General features: G+C 41.1%; 1 protein-coding gene across 1 annotated transcript in view; it reads right to left on the reverse strand.

Annotated features, from left to right (window-relative positions):
• The window catches only part of SLIT3 (slit guidance ligand 3), a 796928-nt gene that overhangs the window by 695686 nt on the left and 79397 nt on the right, over positions 1 to 21845 (reverse strand). Inside the window, exon 4 of the mRNA XM_077823869.1 lies at positions 5350 to 5421. Coding sequence (XP_077679995.1) covers positions 5350 to 5421 — 72 coding nt within the window. The remainder of the gene's footprint in view (positions 1 to 5349; positions 5422 to 21845) is intronic.

Below are 21845 nucleotides of genomic sequence, written 5' to 3' on the forward strand. Positions count from 1 at the left end.
CTGTGAATAATCATAAAAATTACAAGCATATTCAAATTCTGAGGTACTGTAAAATCATAGTTTGTTCTCTACCATCCCACCTCGTAGACGGCATCTAAGACTACCTGCTCATTTAGAAAGCTTATCAGTTAATGACTGGTTCTTCATCGTACATTAATTACTTATTAGTGCCACGGCTGAGCATGGTGTTTTAAGGTAAATAGCAAGCCAAGCTCCTTTACCTGATGGTTTTACAGTCTAAAAATATATCAAAAGCAACTCAAGGACAACTGCACAGTGAGATTCGTTGAGACAATGATCTGGAAGAGGAAGAAGACACCACTTCATGATATAGCTTCTAGCACAGAGCAGAAAAAAATTGTCTGCAAAGTTTTTATTATTAACGAATATTTGGGGGAAAAAAAGTAAACAAAGCAAGTTTCCACATCAAATAATGCTCGTCCCCTCACATGTGCTTGCTTTTGAGGAGACATCTAAATAAGAAGAGTCTAAAGCTCTTCCTTCCATACAATAAGTAACTGAAAATCAACGTTGAAATTTTATATACACACGAGATAACTTAAATTCAATGAAAAAAGCTTCGTTATTTTAGTCTTGAACTCTTCCTGTTGAATACAAATATTAATCCAAGAAATATGCTGGATCTGGAAAGAATGGTAAACAACTTTTAGATTGAGAATTAATATTTCACCAGTAAAGCTGGAGGAGGAATAAGAACAGCTAACTAAATATTAATTGAAATTAACAAAGTATTACAGAATATCTATGTGTACAAAACAAAGCTAAATCTGTCGTGCTGATCAAACTTTATAACTTCTTGACCAAAAATTTCTGCTCATCAAATCAAAAACGACTAAATGTATAATGTCTGTTGAAACACGTATTTCACTGTGCATGAATATTCTTACAGACAGTAAGCACCATCACATGGAAACTGAGGCCCAGCAAACACAACATCAGGTACTGCCTACTTGTGGGCTACATATGTTGGGTCTGATTTTCAGAAGTACTAGTATCCCAAACTCCAACCGAAGTCAATGGGAGCTGTGAGTGTTCAGTCAGCACATGATTACATCAGGGCTAAGGCCAAAAGTAAAAAGAAGCTCTCAGAAACGAAAAATATCTTACTGATTTTTAGGATCCCAAATGAATCTTGTCTTTAGGGCAATGTTATTTGCCTCTGAAGTTTTATAACACCATAATAGAATTAGTGGGGAAGGGTTTATGTATTTTTAAATAGTCTTCACATAGCACAAAAGCTGTTTTAAAGACTGGGAAAGACCTCTCTTAGACTAACAGGAAAGCTGTGTACTCTATCTTTCACTCTAAAAAATAGTACATCTTATTAAACTTAAAAAAAGTTGCAAGCATCTGATTGGTAATGAAGCACAGAGCTCAGCTTGAAAAGTAACCTGAAATTTCCCTGGAGCTGAAGTTTAATGACCTTTGATTTTTAGGGGTGAAATGTGGTTTGAGATAAGTGTTAATTGCTTTCTTTCCAATTTGAGAATTGTAGAGCTACAAGAAAGCACCAGATTATTAGATATTTCATCTGCCATCTGCAGTAAAGGAGGGGCCACAGACAAGGCATTTACTCAGGCTTTATTGTCATCATTTGTATAAAAGAAGGAGCCTACACTTCTTTGTTTCGGGGGAAGAAATGTAAGGGTCCAAGTATTTAGCAGAAGCACTATTTTTTTTAAAGCAGTTGCAATTGTTACATCGATGAATTTAACTGTTTTCCTTACATTTAGTCCATAATAGCCAGTAACGTCTGTGTAAATATACATGAGTGAATAGGAAAAAAATGGCCAGAAAGGAAGGAGTAATAGTTCTCAAGACCCGGAATTATTTCTCAGCTCCTTTGAAGGATGAGGTTATTGATTACTGCAGGTAAGCAGGTTCTGGATTGCATCCCAACACATGGTGAATGAACTTTTAAAATCATCACCAGTTTTTTCCACCCAAGCCAAGCAAATTAAAGGGTATGGAAGAGGAATGCATCTGTCCCAGCTCTGAAGTCTGCTACTTCAGACATGTTTGCTTTAATATGCAGTCTTTAATATGCTATCACCCCTGAAAGAATTTTCGCTCCCCTCTGCCCTCCCAAGTTTCCCATAGCTCAAACAAAACTTTAAAAGGTTCTGCTGAAATAAAAAATATAAACACACACAACTTTAGTCCAACAGGAAACTAACAGGCAACATTTCAACTCAGACAGGAACAGTTCCAGGCAGTCATGATCTGTGGAACAAAAGTAATTTAAATTTATTTTACAACCTTTGTGACCAATTCCGAAAACACTTTCAGGTCTTCTGTCGAACTACCCAGGGTAACAGGAAGTTTGCCCTGGTGTTCACCAGACCGGACCATCTTGCGATACCTGCCACCGATCGCAGTTGCTACCAACACCAGTGTTAATAAACAAGATAAAAATGCCAACTCTCATAGAGTTATCACCCAGCTGGGTTTTTTGTATTTTTTCGTCAAAGTTGAATTGGATGGCTTGTCATACCTTTTCTTAGGGTCCAAAAACCTTCTGTGTGTCTGTGGGTGTTTGAAATAAGCAGCTGATACACAATTACTGGGCTTTTGTGAATGTGTATGGTTTGTATATTTAAACAGAAGCTCTGCAACCTTATATGCTACAGACATCTTAGCCCTACTGTTATATAATTTAGTTTCCTTCAACTACTGAATTAAGAGAGTTACAGGCATGGATTGGTTCTGGTGAGCAGAATTAGTAACTAACCTGGTCACAAATCTAGCTGGTTGTCTATGTTCTAACTTTTACTAAGAGGATGAGTGAAGTGATTTGGCAGTCCAGTGGGCTAACCTTTGTCAAACTGTGGCAGCCCACACAATACATGTTTGAGTACTGTGCATAACTAAAAAGTTAGATAGAAAACTGAACCAGTATTATCATCTTTCCCTCTTTCTTCCATCTTCCTTTATTTTCTTCTTTTTTTGTCTGACCTCCATTGAAGTCTTGTCACTCTTACTCCTGTTCCCTCCTCATTTTTGCCTCACTTCTGTTATTCCCCTTCCTTGCTGTCTTAATTGTTCTCTTTTCTCTTGTAAGTTCATGCCAGCTACTGAAAAGGAATATCAGAGCCATGCCCCTTCACTGAAGTGTTTTACCCAGAGACCTATTGCAAGTGAAATTGATTAGTTTTTCTGGACTCCAGTGAATTTAGCTCACAGCAGGAAAGTGAGAAAAAACACCTCTGAATTTTACTGTGGGTAGATTCAGAGCAGTTGTGCAAAAATCAGATACCAGTGCTAGCTGTCCAGTTTCCTTAAGTAGAAAAGGGGTAAAACAAAAAAGAAAAAAAACCTTCCATCCACATGCATCTCAATGGTTAGGTTGCTGCTCCGGTTATTCCTGCACCACTGAAACATGTGTAGCAAAACTGGCCTATTACTTTTGGAAGCAGCAATAATGATAAATTGTTACTGTATCTAGGGTACAAGTTTCACTTTAAACATTACTTCAATTTAATGCTTGTACTTTTAAGAGAAAAGACTACTTTCTGGCTAAGCACAGCATGAGGGGATAGATCCCAACTACTACCAATGACTGAGACCCTGGGATCACACCTGCATACCTCACTGGGCTGATGAGACTCTTTATTCACTAACATTTTTAAAACCTTCTGAGGGGAATCACTATAGAAGTGCCAAATTCATACTCAGCTAGACCTCTCAGATAATTACCCCACAAGCTCTATAAAAGCACAACTATTACCCTAGTTTTCAAGGACAATAAACAGCTTGATTATCTGAATAATCAAAGGAACGTACTTTTGAATATATTTCATATCAAAATACCTGACTACTTGCACTTTGATTAGTTCCTTCACCTTATATTAAGGCATATCTTCATAGGAGTGATACATGAAGATTTGTACTGGCATATATAAAGCCTTTCCATAGATGCTGCAGATAACTGCTTCACTGATACCTGAGATTATGGAAATACTAAACTAGATTATTTTTCTATACCACTGTTTTGCTGTAGGAATCTTAAATGCATAAGGGAAGGAGGTCTTGTGTGTTATCAAAGTGTGATATGATCACTGTATCAACATGCTGAACTGCAGAAGCTGCTTTAAACCTAATGATAATCACAGATCGTGTGATAGCTACCTATGGAAGAGGAAACCTTCTGCTTCTTAAATAACTGAGATTATGTTATTACATACAAATTAGCTTTGCATAATTTTACTTTAACAAGTGCTGGCACTTGCTTATAAAACACAACAACCCAAACACTTTAGGAGAATGGTTTAAATGGGGTGTGGTTGTGACCAGCTGCCCTATCAACAAGGTATATAGCAGTGTGTAGTTTTGACTAAAGAGCAGTTTCAACCTGTGGAATTTACACACACTTGCACGAAGAATCTTAGAAAACTCAAGCAAATACCACTCAGTCCTAGAAAGTCCACTCAATGAATATTTCCAGAGCGTTAAAAGCTGCAGCAAGGCTAGCATTCCAAGAGCAGGTATGTCACACTGGTACTTGAGAGTCTATAGGTAGATTTGGAAAGTAAAAGACAAGTATGGCTTATGAGATTTTGTCTCCAGAACTGTGCTGCTGATCAGAAGCTCCAAGAGTTACACACAAAGATCTTCACAATGAAATTCTGACAACACGAAGGAGTTTAATATGTGAAAATAGGTCCTCACAACGGTATCACGACTGCTCCTGGCTGAACATTGCACAATTCTTTTGCTTTAAAACTTGGACAAAGAGTCTATTTTTAAAATAGTGAATTGGTTCCCAAATTCTGCTTCACCATCACCATGTGTTTCACATTTCCACAGGAAGAAAAAATTATTAGATTGCCTCAGTGGATAGTTTGATTGCATAAAGACGTATTAAAACACAATAATCACAACCCAACATCAATGTAGCAACTTTTCATTCACCCTGCAATAACTTTACAATTTCGGTAGCCAGTTTTATGCCAACATGCCCATCTTAAATAGCACAAGAATCGTCTATTTCTCCGTGGACAGCTTACTACACTGAAAGCAAACCGTGGCCACTTCTGCACTAATCCTGCAACGCTACACAGCGAGTTTTAAGTATAATGACTCTGAAGTCATCATTTTGAATCTACATCAACTATGAAACAGGGAAAGAAAGTTTTTGGTTTCCTTCATATATGTATTTATTTTCTAGTACATAAATACCATAACATAATGGTAAAATGTCCTCATGAAACTATGGAAATCTAGATGTATCTTAAATGTCACTAAAGTACCTAACCAAAATATCATAGCAAATGCACTATCCACATAATGAATCAAGGCACATACACAATAAAAGTAAACTATACTTACAATCTGGTTAACTTCAGCGTGTTCTGGAAAAGCAGCTCTGGTAAAACCTGTAATTTATTCTTGTTCAGACGCCTAAATAAATAAAGAGAAGACAGTTAACACAAAAAAGGCATTAGAATAATTTTCATACTCAGGAGCCTATTCCATCTTCCACAACACATGTAACTCCCATTAAAGGATGTGAAAAGCCATGGTATTAAGCTAGTACAGAACGTAGGAGCCTTTGTGTACATTATTAATACACAAGGTCAGTACATCATGCCATGTGTAGACCACCTGGCCAGCTCCTTGCAAAATAAGACAGAGACAGCAAATATTAAGTCAGAATGCTATAGTGTGTAGAACTGTATCTGCATTTTAGAGTTGTATTGGATGTTTACTAACATACAAATCACATGGCTCCCACGTTGAGTTTTCAGTGTTTTGAAGAGGTTTGCAGAAGGTATCTGGTTTTCATCTTTCTTTCTAAAAATGTAGGCAAGTTAAATATCCCAAAACAAGTTAAATATCCCAACCATCCTGGAATTATTTCCAGACTGCCTATTGTGTCTACTGTACACAGTCATGTTAATTTTTTTTAAACTGTATATTAAACATTAACTCTGGAAATCTGGGCACTATTGTCAAAAGAATGAAAACACACTTTTAATGGGATTACTGCATCCTTGCAAAGACTTTTGTGATTGGAAATGCAACCTAGTTTACTGAAAGTATCTCCTAAAATAACTTTTCGGGGACCTGTTTTAATATTTATTTTCTAGTTAATTTTAATATATTCATTTGACCAACTTTTGCACTGACTCAGTAACACATCTTGCCAGCTGGGAAAAGTTTATTTGCTCATCCTGCCCTCCATCAACTACAAAAGTATCTATCACCCCGAAGTAAAAATTATCTTTATAACAGTCATGCAAAACTGAAATTAGCTTAATGTAGACAAAGCAACCCACTTTAGAAACACAAGTTAAATACTGCAATGTACAGCAGAAACAGATATCTGTTCATCCACAAGCTCAGTAAATGTTACTTAAATTTAACAATTGACCTGAACTCACAGAAAAGACATTCAAAGCTCAAACTAAGTATCTGGCTCCAGTCTCCCACAGAATAGTTCTGTTTTGTGTCTCTCTATAGCTGAAAAATAACAACACACAGCATTTGGCTAATCTGCCCCAAATGTTTATAACGGTAGTAATGAGTCTGATTCCATGATATGATGGGGGTTACTAGGGTTCTGCTCCCAAAAGCCACATGGTCTCTTTCAGAGACATACTGATGCTTAGCCTCCAATTCCTGGTTTCTAATTTTCTTGGATGCTGAGTACTTCATTTCATTTTCCATGCCTTTCTGGATTTATTCACATTACAGGCCTCCACCATTTTGGCCTGAAAGGTCTTCCTTAGGGATCAGTCTAAGGTCACTAGGACTGAAAGGCTGGAGTTTTCATATGGCTACCATATGAATAAATCCAGCAACAATGGAAAAAGGCAATCATATATGTACTTCTCTTCCTGATATCAAGAACAAACAAGGTTGGGTTTGGAAGATTTGCCTACAGTTGGACATACTCAAAATTAAGGACATACCTAATACAAACAAGTTATACAATAGGTTCACCTCCCAGTACATTTCAGTAACATACACCCAAGTTAGTTTTCTATGCAAGTGCATTTAATGACTAAACACAGCAATAAATGAAATACTATCAAAAGCCACAGAACAGGTTTAGTCAGCAGATGGGGGAGTCTAAGTCTAAAAATGACTAGCAGAATGAACTATAAGGAAATCAATGATTTGTGATAGCACATAGCCAAACAAGGTGTAGGTAGTTTCTGTCATTTCTAGCATTAACCAGCTTTAACTAACTTAACCATCAAGTTGTTGTTGTTTGCTGAAGTTGCAGTGAAATCTGTGTAGACAACATGTGATATCTAAAATAAGTTATATAAGGTACGTAATGAAAAAATACTCTAAAATACATGATTTGGAAGGTAAATTAAGATTCATGCAGATTTCAAGCCGAGATGCTGTTATCTGCAATTATCCAAGAGCTGATAGCATTTTTCTTAATAGTAGTTTCTCCTGGCCAGTTCTGGGACCAATCTTCCCATCCTTCTGCCCTTTTAAACCTACTGGTTAATAACCACCCTCACCTTCCACCCCCAGAGATGGAATCATTGCATGGTGCAATTTTCACTTTTGGTTCCTTTGTGTGGAAAGGCGTCGACAATGCTACATTTCATGCCACAAATATGTATCCATGCTAGTTATTACATCTGCCAGTTAACTGAAGAAGAAAACCTAAGTATCTTAATACCTTTGAGGGCATTTTGAATACTTTTCTAATTTCCTTTAGATAGATTTGTCATCGTGGGTACTACTTCCGGGACCAGCACTTCAACACCACTATTCTAACTTTATTAATGATTATACTATTTACCAAAGGGAATTCTATGGAAAGAGCATCACTGTAAGGAAGTTGTTTTTTGGAATATGCTGATTGAATGATACTTTATGTAGTCAAAACTCTGATAACTTTCGGCTCACTCCCATCTGTTTTTACTGAATATGAGAAAAAAATTGTGCTTGTAAAATCCGCATAAGCCTGAGTACGATTTTATTCAGGGTCCTTAATGATAGCAACAGTCACATAAATAGAGCAATTATGGAATAACAGTTGAAGCTATTTACTAAGATACATTTAGTCTGTTTTATAATTCCAGAAGCTACTACACAACAAGCACAAAGTTCTCCTGCCAGGACTACAGAAAAATCCTGCATTCCCCCTTTATCTACTGAACAAGAACAGCTGTATTTTTAAGGGGGGGAGATTAAGTGGGGGCACCAGGTCTGTCAATGGACTCTGTCAAGAAGTGACTCACTGGCTGTCATATAATGCGCCCTCCTTCCCTGGCACCCCATGCTGACTGCTGCTTTGGCCTGCAATAGTCTGCTTCTCCTTGTGACTCAGCCCTCTGGCCAGGTTACATTCAGCCCCACCCCTTCTGGGGTAACAAAGAGTACCAGAACACAGTAGTCCAATGCCTTTAAACCAGGTTTTTAACTTGACTGGGCTCAGTGGTCCCTCTCACCTCAGGAGGCTTCCATGTCACCTTTGTCAGTGGCTAATAGGGAAACTCAGGCCCTCCATCTACTCTTGGTTCCAATCCAGGGACCAGCGGCAGGCAACTAAGGTCAGCTCCCTTGGATCACTGCTGCCTGCCTGCACTACTTCCTACCTCTGGCTTGTTTCTAGGCTCTTTTACCCAGTCCGTTCCTCCACAGACACTTTGCCCTTTCCCAGGCTCTACAGAGTTCTTTCTTGGACCAAGTGGTGCCTCCCTGGAGGCCTAGGCTCCTCTCTGCCCCGCCCAAAAGTCTCTGTGTGTTTTCCTCTGGAGACCCAACCCCTGGGCTGCCTCCCTGACCTGAGTCTTATTATCCTTTTGTCCAGGCTCACCAAAGGAGCTTTGTCCCTCTGGCTTCCCAGTGTCTCCCTCCTGGACCTTTGCCAAAGTTTCTTTCTTAGGAGAAGATCAGAAGGCTTAATCTCCTCCTGGGGCTCTGGCCTCCTTTCTACTGCCCTGAAGTCCTTCCTTTATGAGTCACCCCACTCCTTGCAGCTAGGTCATCCTTAACTCAGCCACTCAATTCCTCCCAGCAGGACCTAATTTTAAATTGGACCTGGCTCACCCTCCAGGTGCACTAATTGCTCTCTGGTTCCAGTTAACTTTTTCTGTCTGTAGAGTATAGGCTGTATCACAACTCATTTTCTCCAACTTCAGCTACAGTACCCCAAGGCAGCATTAAGACAACACACCAGCTTCAGAGACTAGTTCAGCACTGACCCTCTCCTGCAGATATTGGGTATAACTAAGTGATTCACATCTGAGGTATTCAATTAAAGTTTCCAGATCACAGGCCCTGGTTCTCATGGGGGACTTCAATCACCCTGACATCTGCTGGGAGACCAATACAGCAATGCACAGACATTCCAGAAAGTTTTTGGAGAGTGTTGGGGACAACTGCCTGATGCAAGTGCTGGAGGAACCAACTAGGGGCCGCGCTCCTCTTGACCTGCTGCTCACAAACAGAAAAGAATTGGTAAGGGAAGTAGAAGTGGGTGGCAACCTGGACAGTGGTGACCATGAGATGGTTGAGTTCAGGATTCTGACAAAAGGAAGAAAGGAGAGCAGCAGAGTACAGACCCTGGACTTCAGAAAAGCAGGATCCCCTGGGAGCCTAATATGAGGGGGAGAGGAGTCCAGGAGAGCTGGCTGTATTTTAAAGAAGCCTTATTGAGGGTGCAGGAACAAACCATCCCGATGTGCAGAAATAATAGCAAATATGGCAGGCGACCAGCTTGGCTTAACAGAGAAATCTTCTGTGAGCTTAAACACAAAAAGGAAGCTTACAAGAAGTGGAAACTTAGACAGATGACTAGGGAGGAGTATAAAAATATTGCTTGAGCATGCAGGGGTGTAATCAGGAAGGCCAAAGCACAATTGGAGTTGCAGCTAGCAAGGGACAGGAAGGGTCATGAAGGGTTTCTACAGGTATGCTAGCAACAAGAAGGTGGTCAGGGAAAGTGTGGGATCCTTACTGAATGGGGGAGGCAAACTAATGACAGATGATGTGGAAAAAGCTGAAGTACTCAATGCTTTTTTTGCCTCGATCTTCACAGACAAGGTCAGCTCCCAGACTGATGCACTGGGCAGCACAGTATGGGGAGGAGGTGAGCAGCCGTCAGTGGTGAAAGAACAGGTTAAGGACTATTTAGAAAAGCTGGACACGCACAGGTCCATGGGGCTGGATGCAATGCATCTGAGGGCGCTGAGGGAGTTCGCTGATGTGATTGCAGAGCCATTGACCATGATCTTTGAAAACTCATGGCGATTGGAGGAGGTCCTGGACGACTGGAAAAAGGCAAATACAGTGCCCATCTTTAAAAAAAGAAGAAGAAGAATTTGGAGAACTACAGACAGTCCCCAGAAAAATCATGGAGCAGCTCCTCAAGGAATCCATTTTGAAGCACTTGGAGGAGAGGAAGGTGATCAGGAACAGTCTACATGGATTCACCAAGGGCAAGTCTTGCCTGACCAACCTGATTGCCTTCTATGATGAGATAACTGGCTCTGTGGATATGTGGAAAGGGGTGGACATGATATACCTGGACTTTAGCAAAGTTTTTGATATGGTCTCCTACAGTATTCTTGCCAGCAAGTTAAAAAAGTATGGATTGGATGAATGGACTATAAGGTGGACAGAAAGCTGGCTAGATCGTCGGTCTCAAAGGGAAGTGATCAACGGCTCGATGTCTAGTTGGCAACCAGTATCAAGCAGAGTTGTCCCAAGGGTCAGTCCTGGAGCCGGTTTTGTTCAACTTCTTAATGATCTGGATGATGGGATGGATTGCACCCCCAGCAAATCCGTGGATGACACTAAGCTGCTGGGAGAAGTAGATATGCTGGAGGGTAGGGATAGGGTCCAGAGTGACCTAGACAAATTGGAGGATTGTGCCAAAAGAAATCTGATGAGGTTCCACAAGGACAAGTGCAGAGTCCTGCACTTAGGATGGAAGAATCCCATGCACTGCTACAGGCTGGGGACCTACTGGCTAACTGGCAGTTCTGCAGAAAAGGACCCTGGAGATTAGAGTGGATGAGAATCTGGATATGAGTCAACAGTGTTCCCTTGTTGCCAAGAAGGCTAACGGCATATTGGGCTGCATCAGTAGGAGAATTGCCAACAGATTGACGGAAGTGAATATTCCCCTCTATTAGGCACTGGTGAGGCCACACCTGAAGTATCGTGTCCAGTTTTGGGCCCCCCACTACAGAAAAGAGGCGGACAAATTGGAGAGTCCAGCAGAGGGCAACAAAAATGATTAAGGGGCTGGGGCACATGACTTATGAGGAGAGGCTGAGGGAACTGGGCTTATTTACGCTGCAAAAGCCCCGTTCTGTCAGCCTCTGCTCATGGTGACAGATGATTATGGGGGAATTTGATAGCAGCCTTCAACTACCTGAAGGGGGGTTCCAAAGACAATGGCACTAGGCTGTTCTCAGTGGGGGCGGATGACAGAACAAGGAGCAATGGTCTCAAGTTGCAGTGGAGGAGGTCTAAGTTGATATTAGGAAAAACTATTGCACTAAGAGAATGGTGAAGCACTGGAATGGGTTACTTAGGGAAGTCGTGGAATCTCCATCCTTAGAGGTTTTTAAGGCCCAGCTTGTCAAAGCCCTGGCTGGGATGATTTAGTTGGGGTTGGTCCTGCTTTGAGCAGGGGGTTGAACTAGTTGACCTCCTGAGGTCTCTTCCAACCCTAATCTTCTATGATTCTTTGATAAAGTTAAAACAGACAGGTCCAATGGGCATTATTGCTCACAAATAACTATGGTGGGAAGTCTTTTCTGACACTGACAAGCATTTGAAACAATACTGTTTAAGGAACATATGTCATTTACAAAAAGTTACACCAAAATGTACTGCTGTAACTTGGCTACCCACCTATATATATCCATTTAGTATGTTTTTACTCCTACTAATTCAAGAACAAGACTAGAACCCATAAACCTCAACTTTCCACAGTGAATCTTGCTACTTTGCTACTGAATAGGTGCCTGCCTTCCAGAAACTGTTTAGTAGTCTATTATTCCCTCCTGAACAGAGTTAGTGATTTCTTTAATAATTGTTTCTGGGTTTTAACTACCTGAAATTTACTGTAACCAAAACATATTTAGGTCTAGGTATGCATCCAGATTGTTGCTATCTCAGAGCCAAACTGAAAATCTCAGTCTTCTGACATTTCAACTACAGTTGCACAAATTTCTGCTCTTTTCCACACTTCAGTGGTCTATAGTCTGTTAGCAACCCTTCAGACTGAAATGTTTACTGGCCATTTTTCCTTTCATTTCATTAAAAAAATTAATATCTTTAAATTCAGAGTCAATTTGCATCTCTCTCTCTCTCTCTCACTGTGTTCTCTCCTCTGACTTTAATATCTGGGAGATAACATGAAGGCTTTCAATGGAGGGTCCTCCACTCAACTTCATTCAATAGGGTACAGTGTATGATCTGTCTATTTACTAAGCTTCTGATGACAGTGAGACTGATTGAGCCATGTACTGAGTTAGTTCATGAACTCTGTGTCAATATTTATGTGAATTCAAATATATTATTGCTGCTGATAATGGTTAATGAATTGTGTTTTGTTTTAAATGTTTCTTCTATCTAAAACGTTGCTAGATTTTACTTGAGTTTTAAGGAAGTACAAGACTACATTAAAAAGATGTAGTTTGTGCAAAAAGCTTCAGATTAGCAACTCCAGAGACTGGAGTACTGTTTATCCCCGGAACAGTCAAACCATGGGCAACAGAAGCACAGCCTTCCCAAAATTGCTCCATCAACATGCCTCTGATTTTGAGTGACAACTGCTAGGAATCAGAGGAAATTTATCCTTCAGTTCCATTCCTTTCAGCATCTGTTTGGAGACTACCAACAGTACTTGATTAATGGCAATTATGTTAAACTCATTTATCTATTAGGAATGGAAGAGACTGTCAATGCATTTTATATATTCCAGCAAACTACCATCTACTGGTTATGACTGCCTCTGATCTGATTCCAGATGGTGTTTGAGGTGCAAGAATCCATATCCCATTGCCAATTCCAAGCTAGTCATTCTCCTGACTGCTTTCATACTGTATACTAGAACCAGGCAATGGCTATTGAAATTTTGCCGTGAGTAGTCACAGACAATCTTAAAGAATTAACTTTAGTTGAGTTTATACCCACTGTTTTTGCAAATATAAAAGTCTCAGTTTCCAGATCAGAAAACTTATCAGCACAACAGCATTGAGGCTAATATTGTTGAATGTTCATGAAAAAGCATATCCAGAGAGAAGATCAGCTTTTCAGAGTCAAATACTTTGAAAACTTCATTTGAATCAAATTTCCAATTTTGGATATTGCATGCAAACAACTGTTTGCAAAACACCTAGCACCAAGAATTGTTCAGGGTAACAAATACGTTTGAGAAAACTGCTGTCACACAATTCAATGGAAAGGCAAAATAGATTAAATCATAGAATCATAGGACTGGAAGGGACCTAAAGAGGTCATCTCGTCCACCCCACTGCACTCATGGCAGGATTAAGTATTATCGGGACCAGAGGTGGGCAAACTACAGCCCATAGGCCATATCCGGCCCGCGGGACCATCCTGCCCAGCCCCTGAACTCCCGGCCAGGGAGGCTCGCCCCCACCCCTCCCCTGCTGTCCCTCCTCCCCCACAGCCTCAGCCTGCTGCGTCACCGGCACTCTGGCCCACCGTTCCTGCCAGGCAGGGCGTCATCGTGGCTGCAAGCTCCTGCCGCTCTGTGCGGCATGGTAAGGGGGCGGGGAGGGGTTGGATAAGGGGCAGGGAGTCCCGGGGGATAGTCGGGGACACGGGTGGTTGGATGGGGGGTCAGATGGGGGTGGGGTCCCAGGAGGCAGTCAGGAGGCGGGGGTGTGGATAGGGGTCAGGGCAGTCAGGGGACTGGGAGCAGGGGGGTTGGATAGTGGGTGAGGTCCCGGGGGTGGTTAGGGGTAGGGGTCCAGGAGGGGGCAGTAAGGGGACAAGGAGCAGAGGGGTGGGTTGGATGGACTGGGCGTTCTGAGAGGGGCAGTCAGGGTGTGGGAAGTGGGAGGGGGCGGATAACGGGTGGGGTCCAGGCTGTTTGGGGAGGCACAGCCTTCCTTACCCGGCCCTCCGTAAAGTTTCGCAACCCCGATGTGGCCCTCGGGCCAAAAAGTTTACCCACCCCTGAGCTAGACCATCCCTGACAGGTGTTTGTCTAACTTGCTCTTAAAAATCTCCAATGATAGAGATTCCACAACCTCCCTAGATAATTTATTCCAGTGCTTAATTACCCAGACAGTTAGAAAGTTTTTCGGAATGTCCAATCTAAACCACCCTTGAGTATTCTAGGATGTATTTCATCAGGCCCTGGTGACTTGAAGATATCTAACTTGTCTAAGTAATTTTTAATTTGTTCTTTCCCTATTTTAGCCTCTGATCCTACCTCATTTTCACTGGCATTCACTATGTTAGACACCAATCGCTTTTAACCTTTTCGGTGAAAACAAACAAAAAGGTCATTTAGCACTTCTGCCATTTCCACATTTTCTATTATTGTTTCCCCCTCCCCTCCATTGAGTAACTGGCCTACTCTGTCCTTGGTCTTTCTCTTGCTTTGAATGTAATTGTAGAATATTTTTTCTGTTACCCTTTATGTCTCTAGCAAATTTAATCTCGTTTTGTGCCTTGGCCTTTCTAATTTTGTCCCTACATACTTGATCTGTTAACTGTTATTCATCTAGGGCCATGTCTACACTAGCACTTATGTTAGCAAAATATTGTCTCGCAGCGTTGTGAAAAAAACACCCCCAGAGCAACATTCAGTTTTGCCTGCATAAGCACTCATGTGCGGTATATGCTCTCCCACCGACATAGCTACCACCACTCACTGATCTGGTTTTATTAAGTCAACAGGAGAGCCCTCTCCCATCGACATAACACGGATATAGGAGTGATCTTACAGCGGCACAGCTGTGCCATTCTAAGCTTGTAAGCATAGACATGGCCTTAAATTTTTATGCACACACATTGTCTGCATGCAGATTAATAGAAATTATGTCCTCTTCATACCTATATAATAGTACTACATAGATTTCAGTGAGGATGGAGCTGGGTCTGTATAACTTTCTCCTAATGCCCTCCAGGAATCCAACTGCTTTACAGTCAGTTGTGGAAAAGTAATTCTTTTGCATGGAAATCTGAATGCACAGAACACTAAATAATTATGTGTGTCTTATATAACATGTATTTGCATACTAGAAAAAAGATACTTACATCAAAACTACACTGAAACTACAAAACACAATGTCCATTCATCACTTATTTTCCATTCAAACAAATTCTAAGTTACTCTTTTAAACAACCCTCCCATCAGCATTTTAGTATTTCACCCTGTCTCACGCTGTTACACTTTAGCTTCCCTGATAATCAAAGCAAGCCAAGTTCATGCAAAAACAGTCCATTCAGACTTTCACATTCCGAGTGTTCACATTAAGTTTTGTTGCGTGTAATGGCAACAAACATTTCAAATGAAAACTGATTCTGAAAACAGGGAGATATTCAAATATTTGATTCCACTATTCCTGTGACTCAAGTGTTTAGTAACTAGGATGCCCTCAAACATCTTCCTCTTTTTGTTCCCAAGTGGTTGCCAAGCTGGTCTACAAAACCCAGCTACTTAATGGTACTGTTACCTAGAGCCCGACTTTCAGAGGTGCTAGTGGTATGCAAATTTCTGTCTGCCTACAGATCATGTGGGTAGTAAATTAGTTGGATGAATAACTGGTAACTATTAGGAGCTGAACATGTCTGAAAATCAAGGATGCAATAGTGACTTGTTTCAATCTTTGTATAAAGTTTATAAGCAAACATATATACTAGTTACACAGTAAATAAACATTAATATTCAACTTCAGGCTTTACACTTTTATATTAGATAATATCCCTTCTCTTTCTAATACAAATGTACCTATTGCCTTCAAACAGTTTCCCAGCATACCCCCTAATCTGAGAGGCGGTATCCAACGTTCACAGGCAGCTCCCACCTTCTAGACTGTCCCTCAAGTTCTGGATGAAAAACTCAGTCCAGGTCTATACTGTAAATTTACATCAGTATAACTACGTCACTCAGGGGAGTGAAAAATCCACATCCCTGAGCGACGTAATTACACCGACATAACCCGCACTGTACACAGGAGGGCTTCTGCCGTCGACATAGCTACCGCCGCTCACGGATGTGGAGAACCTGCTCTGAATGGAGGAGCCCTCCCATCGGAGAAAGTAGCATCTTCACTGAAGCACTACAGCAACACAACTGCACCGATGCAGTTGCGCTGCTAGAGCAACCTGCCCTCAGTTTCAAGCCTCCTTTTGAAAGGGCTTTTGCCCCCTTCCTGTCTGTCCTGGAATGGTGACTTATGGTTATTCAGATAATGGAGACCCCCTCTTCACTTGAGAGCTGGGATGTCTCAATGTACCTCCATTAACTCTAACGGCCCATTGTTGCTTTTTCCTGGGTTGCACAATGGATTGTTACTTGAGTCTGGTTTTGTGTAAACACCTGGCTCGGGAGCTGCCTCTCCCTGACTGATCGCTCACTGCCATGCTTTGAGGTGGAGCCAAAGTTTATGAGCACAGTTCTCTATATGCACAAATACATAAATTCATAACCATAGTCTAAATACGTATCTCCTAATGATTATTACGTTTATAACACTTACAAGCTTTCACAAAAGACCTTACCAGACATACTTTTATGATACAATAATACAATATGCAATCAGTTGCTCATTTTGGGGATTAAACCCTTCTGTTCTGCCCTTAGGGTGTTTGAGCCCTGATTGTCACAATGACATGAACAGCAAGAACTATACAAATTCCCATGTGACTTCAATCCTTCTTTATTTCACTTTTTCTATGCTAGAGAGAAAACGTTAAAGCCCTTGCCAGAAAAGCCATTACGAAGATTCTCAACATGTGGTATGAGACTTCCTTATATAGGATTTTTTAAAAATTAACCTATTTTGGAACATTAAATTGAGCATGTTTTTAAATTTCAAAATTTTAAATTTAGAAGAATTGCGCTTTAGAGGAATACATGCTTTAAATGGCCATTTAGTAGTGCTACTTCCTTCAAGCTGACAGGTAAGTGCCTGCCAAACCTGAGTGAACCGTAAATGTTTTTTTCCAAAACACAGTGTCCATAAGAACTCCACCTCACTGCCACATGGCAGTAATCTTTGACAATCACAAAGAAAGCTCAGCATAAGCTTTAAGTACAGCTTAAGTACTGAAGCAAATATTAGAAATGGCAGTACAGGGTCTGACAAATTCTATCCTTCACCTCTTCACAAGTGGCACATGAAAGCATGAACCGCACATGCTTTGGGAACACAGCACAGCAGCACCATTCTCTTCCCAACCTAAAATGCTCAGGGGCGGAGAGTTAGAAATTCCACAAGCTGGCTGGAGCCTTTTATCTGCGACAGCATGTCACATCTGCAGCCTTTACTGCCATGCAGCCATTAGGTGACAGAAGAGACAGTGTTAATGGACAAGTTCAGTATGCAAACATTGGCAGGACAGTGCCACTGATGGAGACAGCTCCCCTCTATTTGCACAGGTTTGTTTCATGTAAGTGGAGAAGCACACTATACAGTCTGCTTCCTACTTCTTAATTAATTCTCTTTATAAGGCAATGTGAGGTTTAGCAGCTTTAATGACACATCCCCTCATGCTTGGAAAAGGAGGAGAATTGTTTCTTTGATAATGCTTGAACATTGCTTTTCTTTTTATTCAGCAGAAGAATCAAGTCAGTTCTCTCATGACCTATTTAAGGTCAAGTTTATTTTACAGAAAGCTGTACTATGTTGATATTTCAAACAATGCTAAATGCTTCATTGCCCTGCTCTTTCCTAGAGCCTGATCCTGCCATGTGATTCATTCATCTTGAGTACAGTGTACCCTCAACTTCCAAAGTCATGATTTGTCTTCAAGCTTTAGGCATAAAAAATGTACTTTTTATTTTGGGAAGTAAATGAAATGGAATGAGGGCTAATATCAAAATCAATGTGATAGCTATTGAGGCTATGTCTTCATTACAGAGTTAGCCCAAGGGATTGGCACCTGGGTCAGAGAACCCAGGTTCACTGAGTCCAGGTGTGAGCAGCCATACTGGCTATGTGTCACTGTGACTTCTGGAGGTAAACCCATGGCTCTTTTGTGCTGCAGTAAGATGAGATCCTCTATGGTTCTTTCCCAGTGAACTGTGGGACAACTTGTCTGTCAAGTGCACACTGGGGAATTGTGGGAAGGTATCGGAGAACTATCAGCACTCAAATGACGTATCCTGCATCATCGCTGTAAAGAGGTCAGGGTTGCCAGTCTGAGTGAAGAGTGGAACCTGGGCTTTAACCCACACCCCTCCCTCCTGTGCCAGCTAGCCAAGGTTGAAAGTACCACTTAAATTGGGTCAGAGGTTGCCCTATGTGGAAAAGAGGGAAATTATGGACAACAGCCAGGTAAGAGCCTGGACAAACTCAGCAGTGAAAAAACAGCCTTAAAGGAAACTCTCTAGGAGCATAGAAGGTCACTGAGGAAAAAATGTCTTACTACGAATAAAATGCCTTTAATTACAATAAGTCTTTAAGTCTGCTACTGAGTGCAGTCAGCTTGCCAAAAACCAAAGCCATTTGTGACCATAGCGGAAAGGACGCACAATGGAAGTACAGAACTATATTAAAATCAGCTACAACATGGTTTCATGATCATAAAGAGATAATCTGAGCCAAATGTTGATTTTAAAATGATTAATTATGGTGACATTTTCCTTGTGACTACACAGTGTAAAGTAAAGTAATTTAGAAAAATCACGACTTTAACTATAGCGGTGGGATATTCAATATATAAGATGACAAGAAGATTTGACAGCTAGAATTAGGAATTAAAGCCTAGTTTAGCATTTCTTATTAACTCTGTAATATGCACAATGCATATGAAATGGGACTGACAAAGTCACTTTTGGGCACATTTTTACTAGAATTAATATCTTCAGTAAACTAAAAATTAAGACTGAGCAAAGATATCTACTGCTCCAATTAAACGACTGCATGTCATCCATAGAAATGGGCACATGTGATGTGTTGAACCAACCACTGGCAACAGTTTACAGGAGTTGTGTATCAGAGATATTACAGAATACTTATTTAATAGAAATCTACATTTATCAGCATGAACACTCATTGGCACATAGATCAGAATTATCTGACTGCTTCAGAAGCCACATTAAGCACAGAAAATATGGCAAATGTATTGGCATTTACGGATCCCATGTATTTTTTTGTTAATTTGAGTAAAACACTAGAATTATAAAGAAGTGCTTTACATTTGCTCATGAGCACAATTTATTGCATTTTGAATTTCACACAAAATGCTTTACAAAGTTCAAATTGAAATTAAATATTTTCAGAAGAAAAATGTTTGCAGAATGGTGTCCTAGCTGGTACTGAATTTAGAAGCCACAGTGAATTATTTATCTGTCCATCAGTTCAGCCAGTGCCACAGGGGAGTGCTGCTATCATAAATGAGACCAACAACTGCTCTTACAAAGCACATACTTCCAAGTTATTTCCTGTGAAAGACTGAAGAGGCCCCAGAATGGCTTTATAGAAAATCATTACACCAACTTCATTTGTTTCCTCCCTGGAATTCTCATTTACTGAGACCTGTCACCTGAGGAGTCCATTCGCAGGGGACTGCCTAAGAGAATAAGGCACCACTTGCTGTGTAACCATGGCAGAACAGTGGGAATAGGGGATGTTGTAGCCTGGTGATCCAGTCTAAAGTGGAGTGAACCACAGACTTACACTCTGGGCAATAATGCACGTAGATGCCTGTCCCTAGGAAAGTGTCCCCAGGAACAACTGGGGAGAGATCACAGTATGGCTATACTGTACATGTACCATGTCAATTCTGATGTACTGAGAATACAAGCTTCCAGTCTTACTATGACACTGAGTAGGATTTACTGCCACCAACATCTTCTGTAAAATATGTCTTAGATGCTCCATTTTCAGCCAAGAAAACTAATCTGACACCAGGGTAGTTGAAGCACACGTCTTTAGAATGGTTAATTGCTGCACAGCAAGTCACAATATGCCTAATTCTTGAGCCTCAGTTTTTTGCATGAGCAATTTAACTTATGTAATGAGCTGTAGCTACAGTTTTAAACCTACAACTCATGAAATACCATGGAAGAGCATGAACAGGTTCTTAAAATTCTGAGTGCAATTCAGAGCAAGAACCTACTAAAGTGGAGAGAAGCTTAGTATGAACATCAAGCTCTTACAAGTAGTTATATGGCCATGAAAATGAGTAGGCATTACTAAAATTAGTACAAGTCACTCAACTAGCACTGTAAACTTACATATTATTTTGCAAGCCTTTGTTATAACATTTTTCTTGCTCCAATATGCTTACAATTCAGGATATTAACAGAAAAGGCATGGTAGCATCAGACACTCTGATTCTTACTAAATTACTATACTGGTGTCCATCAGCATACTCTCTGTAATTAAGATGGCCTTGAAATGTGAAATGCAGGTCTGCATACAGGCTTAGCTGAAGTTTTGTGATTTCTGGATACAAGAGTTTGGTTTGTGTCTGTCTCTACTTCTCTAATAAGTTTCCTGACATAGAACCCTTCCATTGCTGCTGCAGCATTACCACATAGTACAAAGTTAAACCTGGCAAGTTTATGTGTACAGTCCTTGAGTATTGCAGGACTATCTACCTACAGATGAACGTGCACAATACACTGCCATGCCTCTACATAGACCACAACTGTTTTCAACGCCAGCTTCGTAGCATTAATTCTTCATTATTAGACATTAGTTTAATTCAAGGCATGTCCCCTTTCCACAAGGCTGTGAAGAATGAGGGAAATATCTGCACTGCTTGGGGAAAGACAATATGGGTGAGACATGGAGAGAGAGACAGAGATAGAAATTGCAGGTGGAGAGCTTCTCTCTCCCTACCTAGATACAGGCAGAGCATATAGCAAGGCTGTGGAAGTAAGGCAGGAGCTCTGTGCAATGCATCTGAGGCAGCTGGGCTCACCTCATCTTTGAAAGGTTTTGAGCAATCCTGAGGTGTGTGGACCTCAGGTGATTTTAACCCTTTCCGCCACACGCTGTATATCTTTGGGTGAATGGACAAAATGTGTATCTGGGAAGAGCTGTTTGGAGTCAGTCAGTTTAATTAGCTGCTAGTCACAGGCTCCTGGAGAGGCCTGACTTGCAGGTACCGCTTGGACTTGTCATGGTAGCATGGTTGAAACCCAGGGGACTATCATCCCAGGATCCCATTGAAGGGCTTGTCTACCTGGAGATTTAGTGAGCACCAAGCCAGGGTGTACATCTACAGAATGCTAAGCTGCTGTGCAGTAACTGGCCATTTCAAAGAGCGATAGGTCAGAGTGGACTGTGAAAGTTTTAGTGCACAGAAACAGTGGTTCACATAGCTAGTTAGGACACTGCAGGCTAGTAGTGCTGTAGTTCTACCCCTTCCCATCCACCCCCCGGCTTGCTCTGCACTAAGTCTCCATGTAGAAAAGCCCTAAGAGTGGTAGAACTGTGAGGTTCTACCAGGAGAGAGGTGAGGGTAGTGAAACCTGTCACTTGAGGGGTCCATTCATGAGTGACTGCCTATGAGAATAAGGCACCGCTTGCTGTGTTACTATTGCAGAATAGTGGGAATAGGGAGTGTTGTAACCTGGTGATCCAGTCTAAAGTGGGGTGAACCACAGAGTTACACGCTGGGCAATAATGCACATAGATGCCTAGGAAAGTGCCCCCAGGAACAACTGGGAAGAGATC

Source organism: Eretmochelys imbricata, chromosome 8 (genome assembly GCF_965152235.1).
Source record: "Eretmochelys imbricata isolate rEreImb1 chromosome 8, rEreImb1.hap1, whole genome shotgun sequence".
Classification (NCBI taxonomy): Eukaryota; Metazoa; Chordata; order Testudines; family Cheloniidae; genus Eretmochelys; species Eretmochelys imbricata.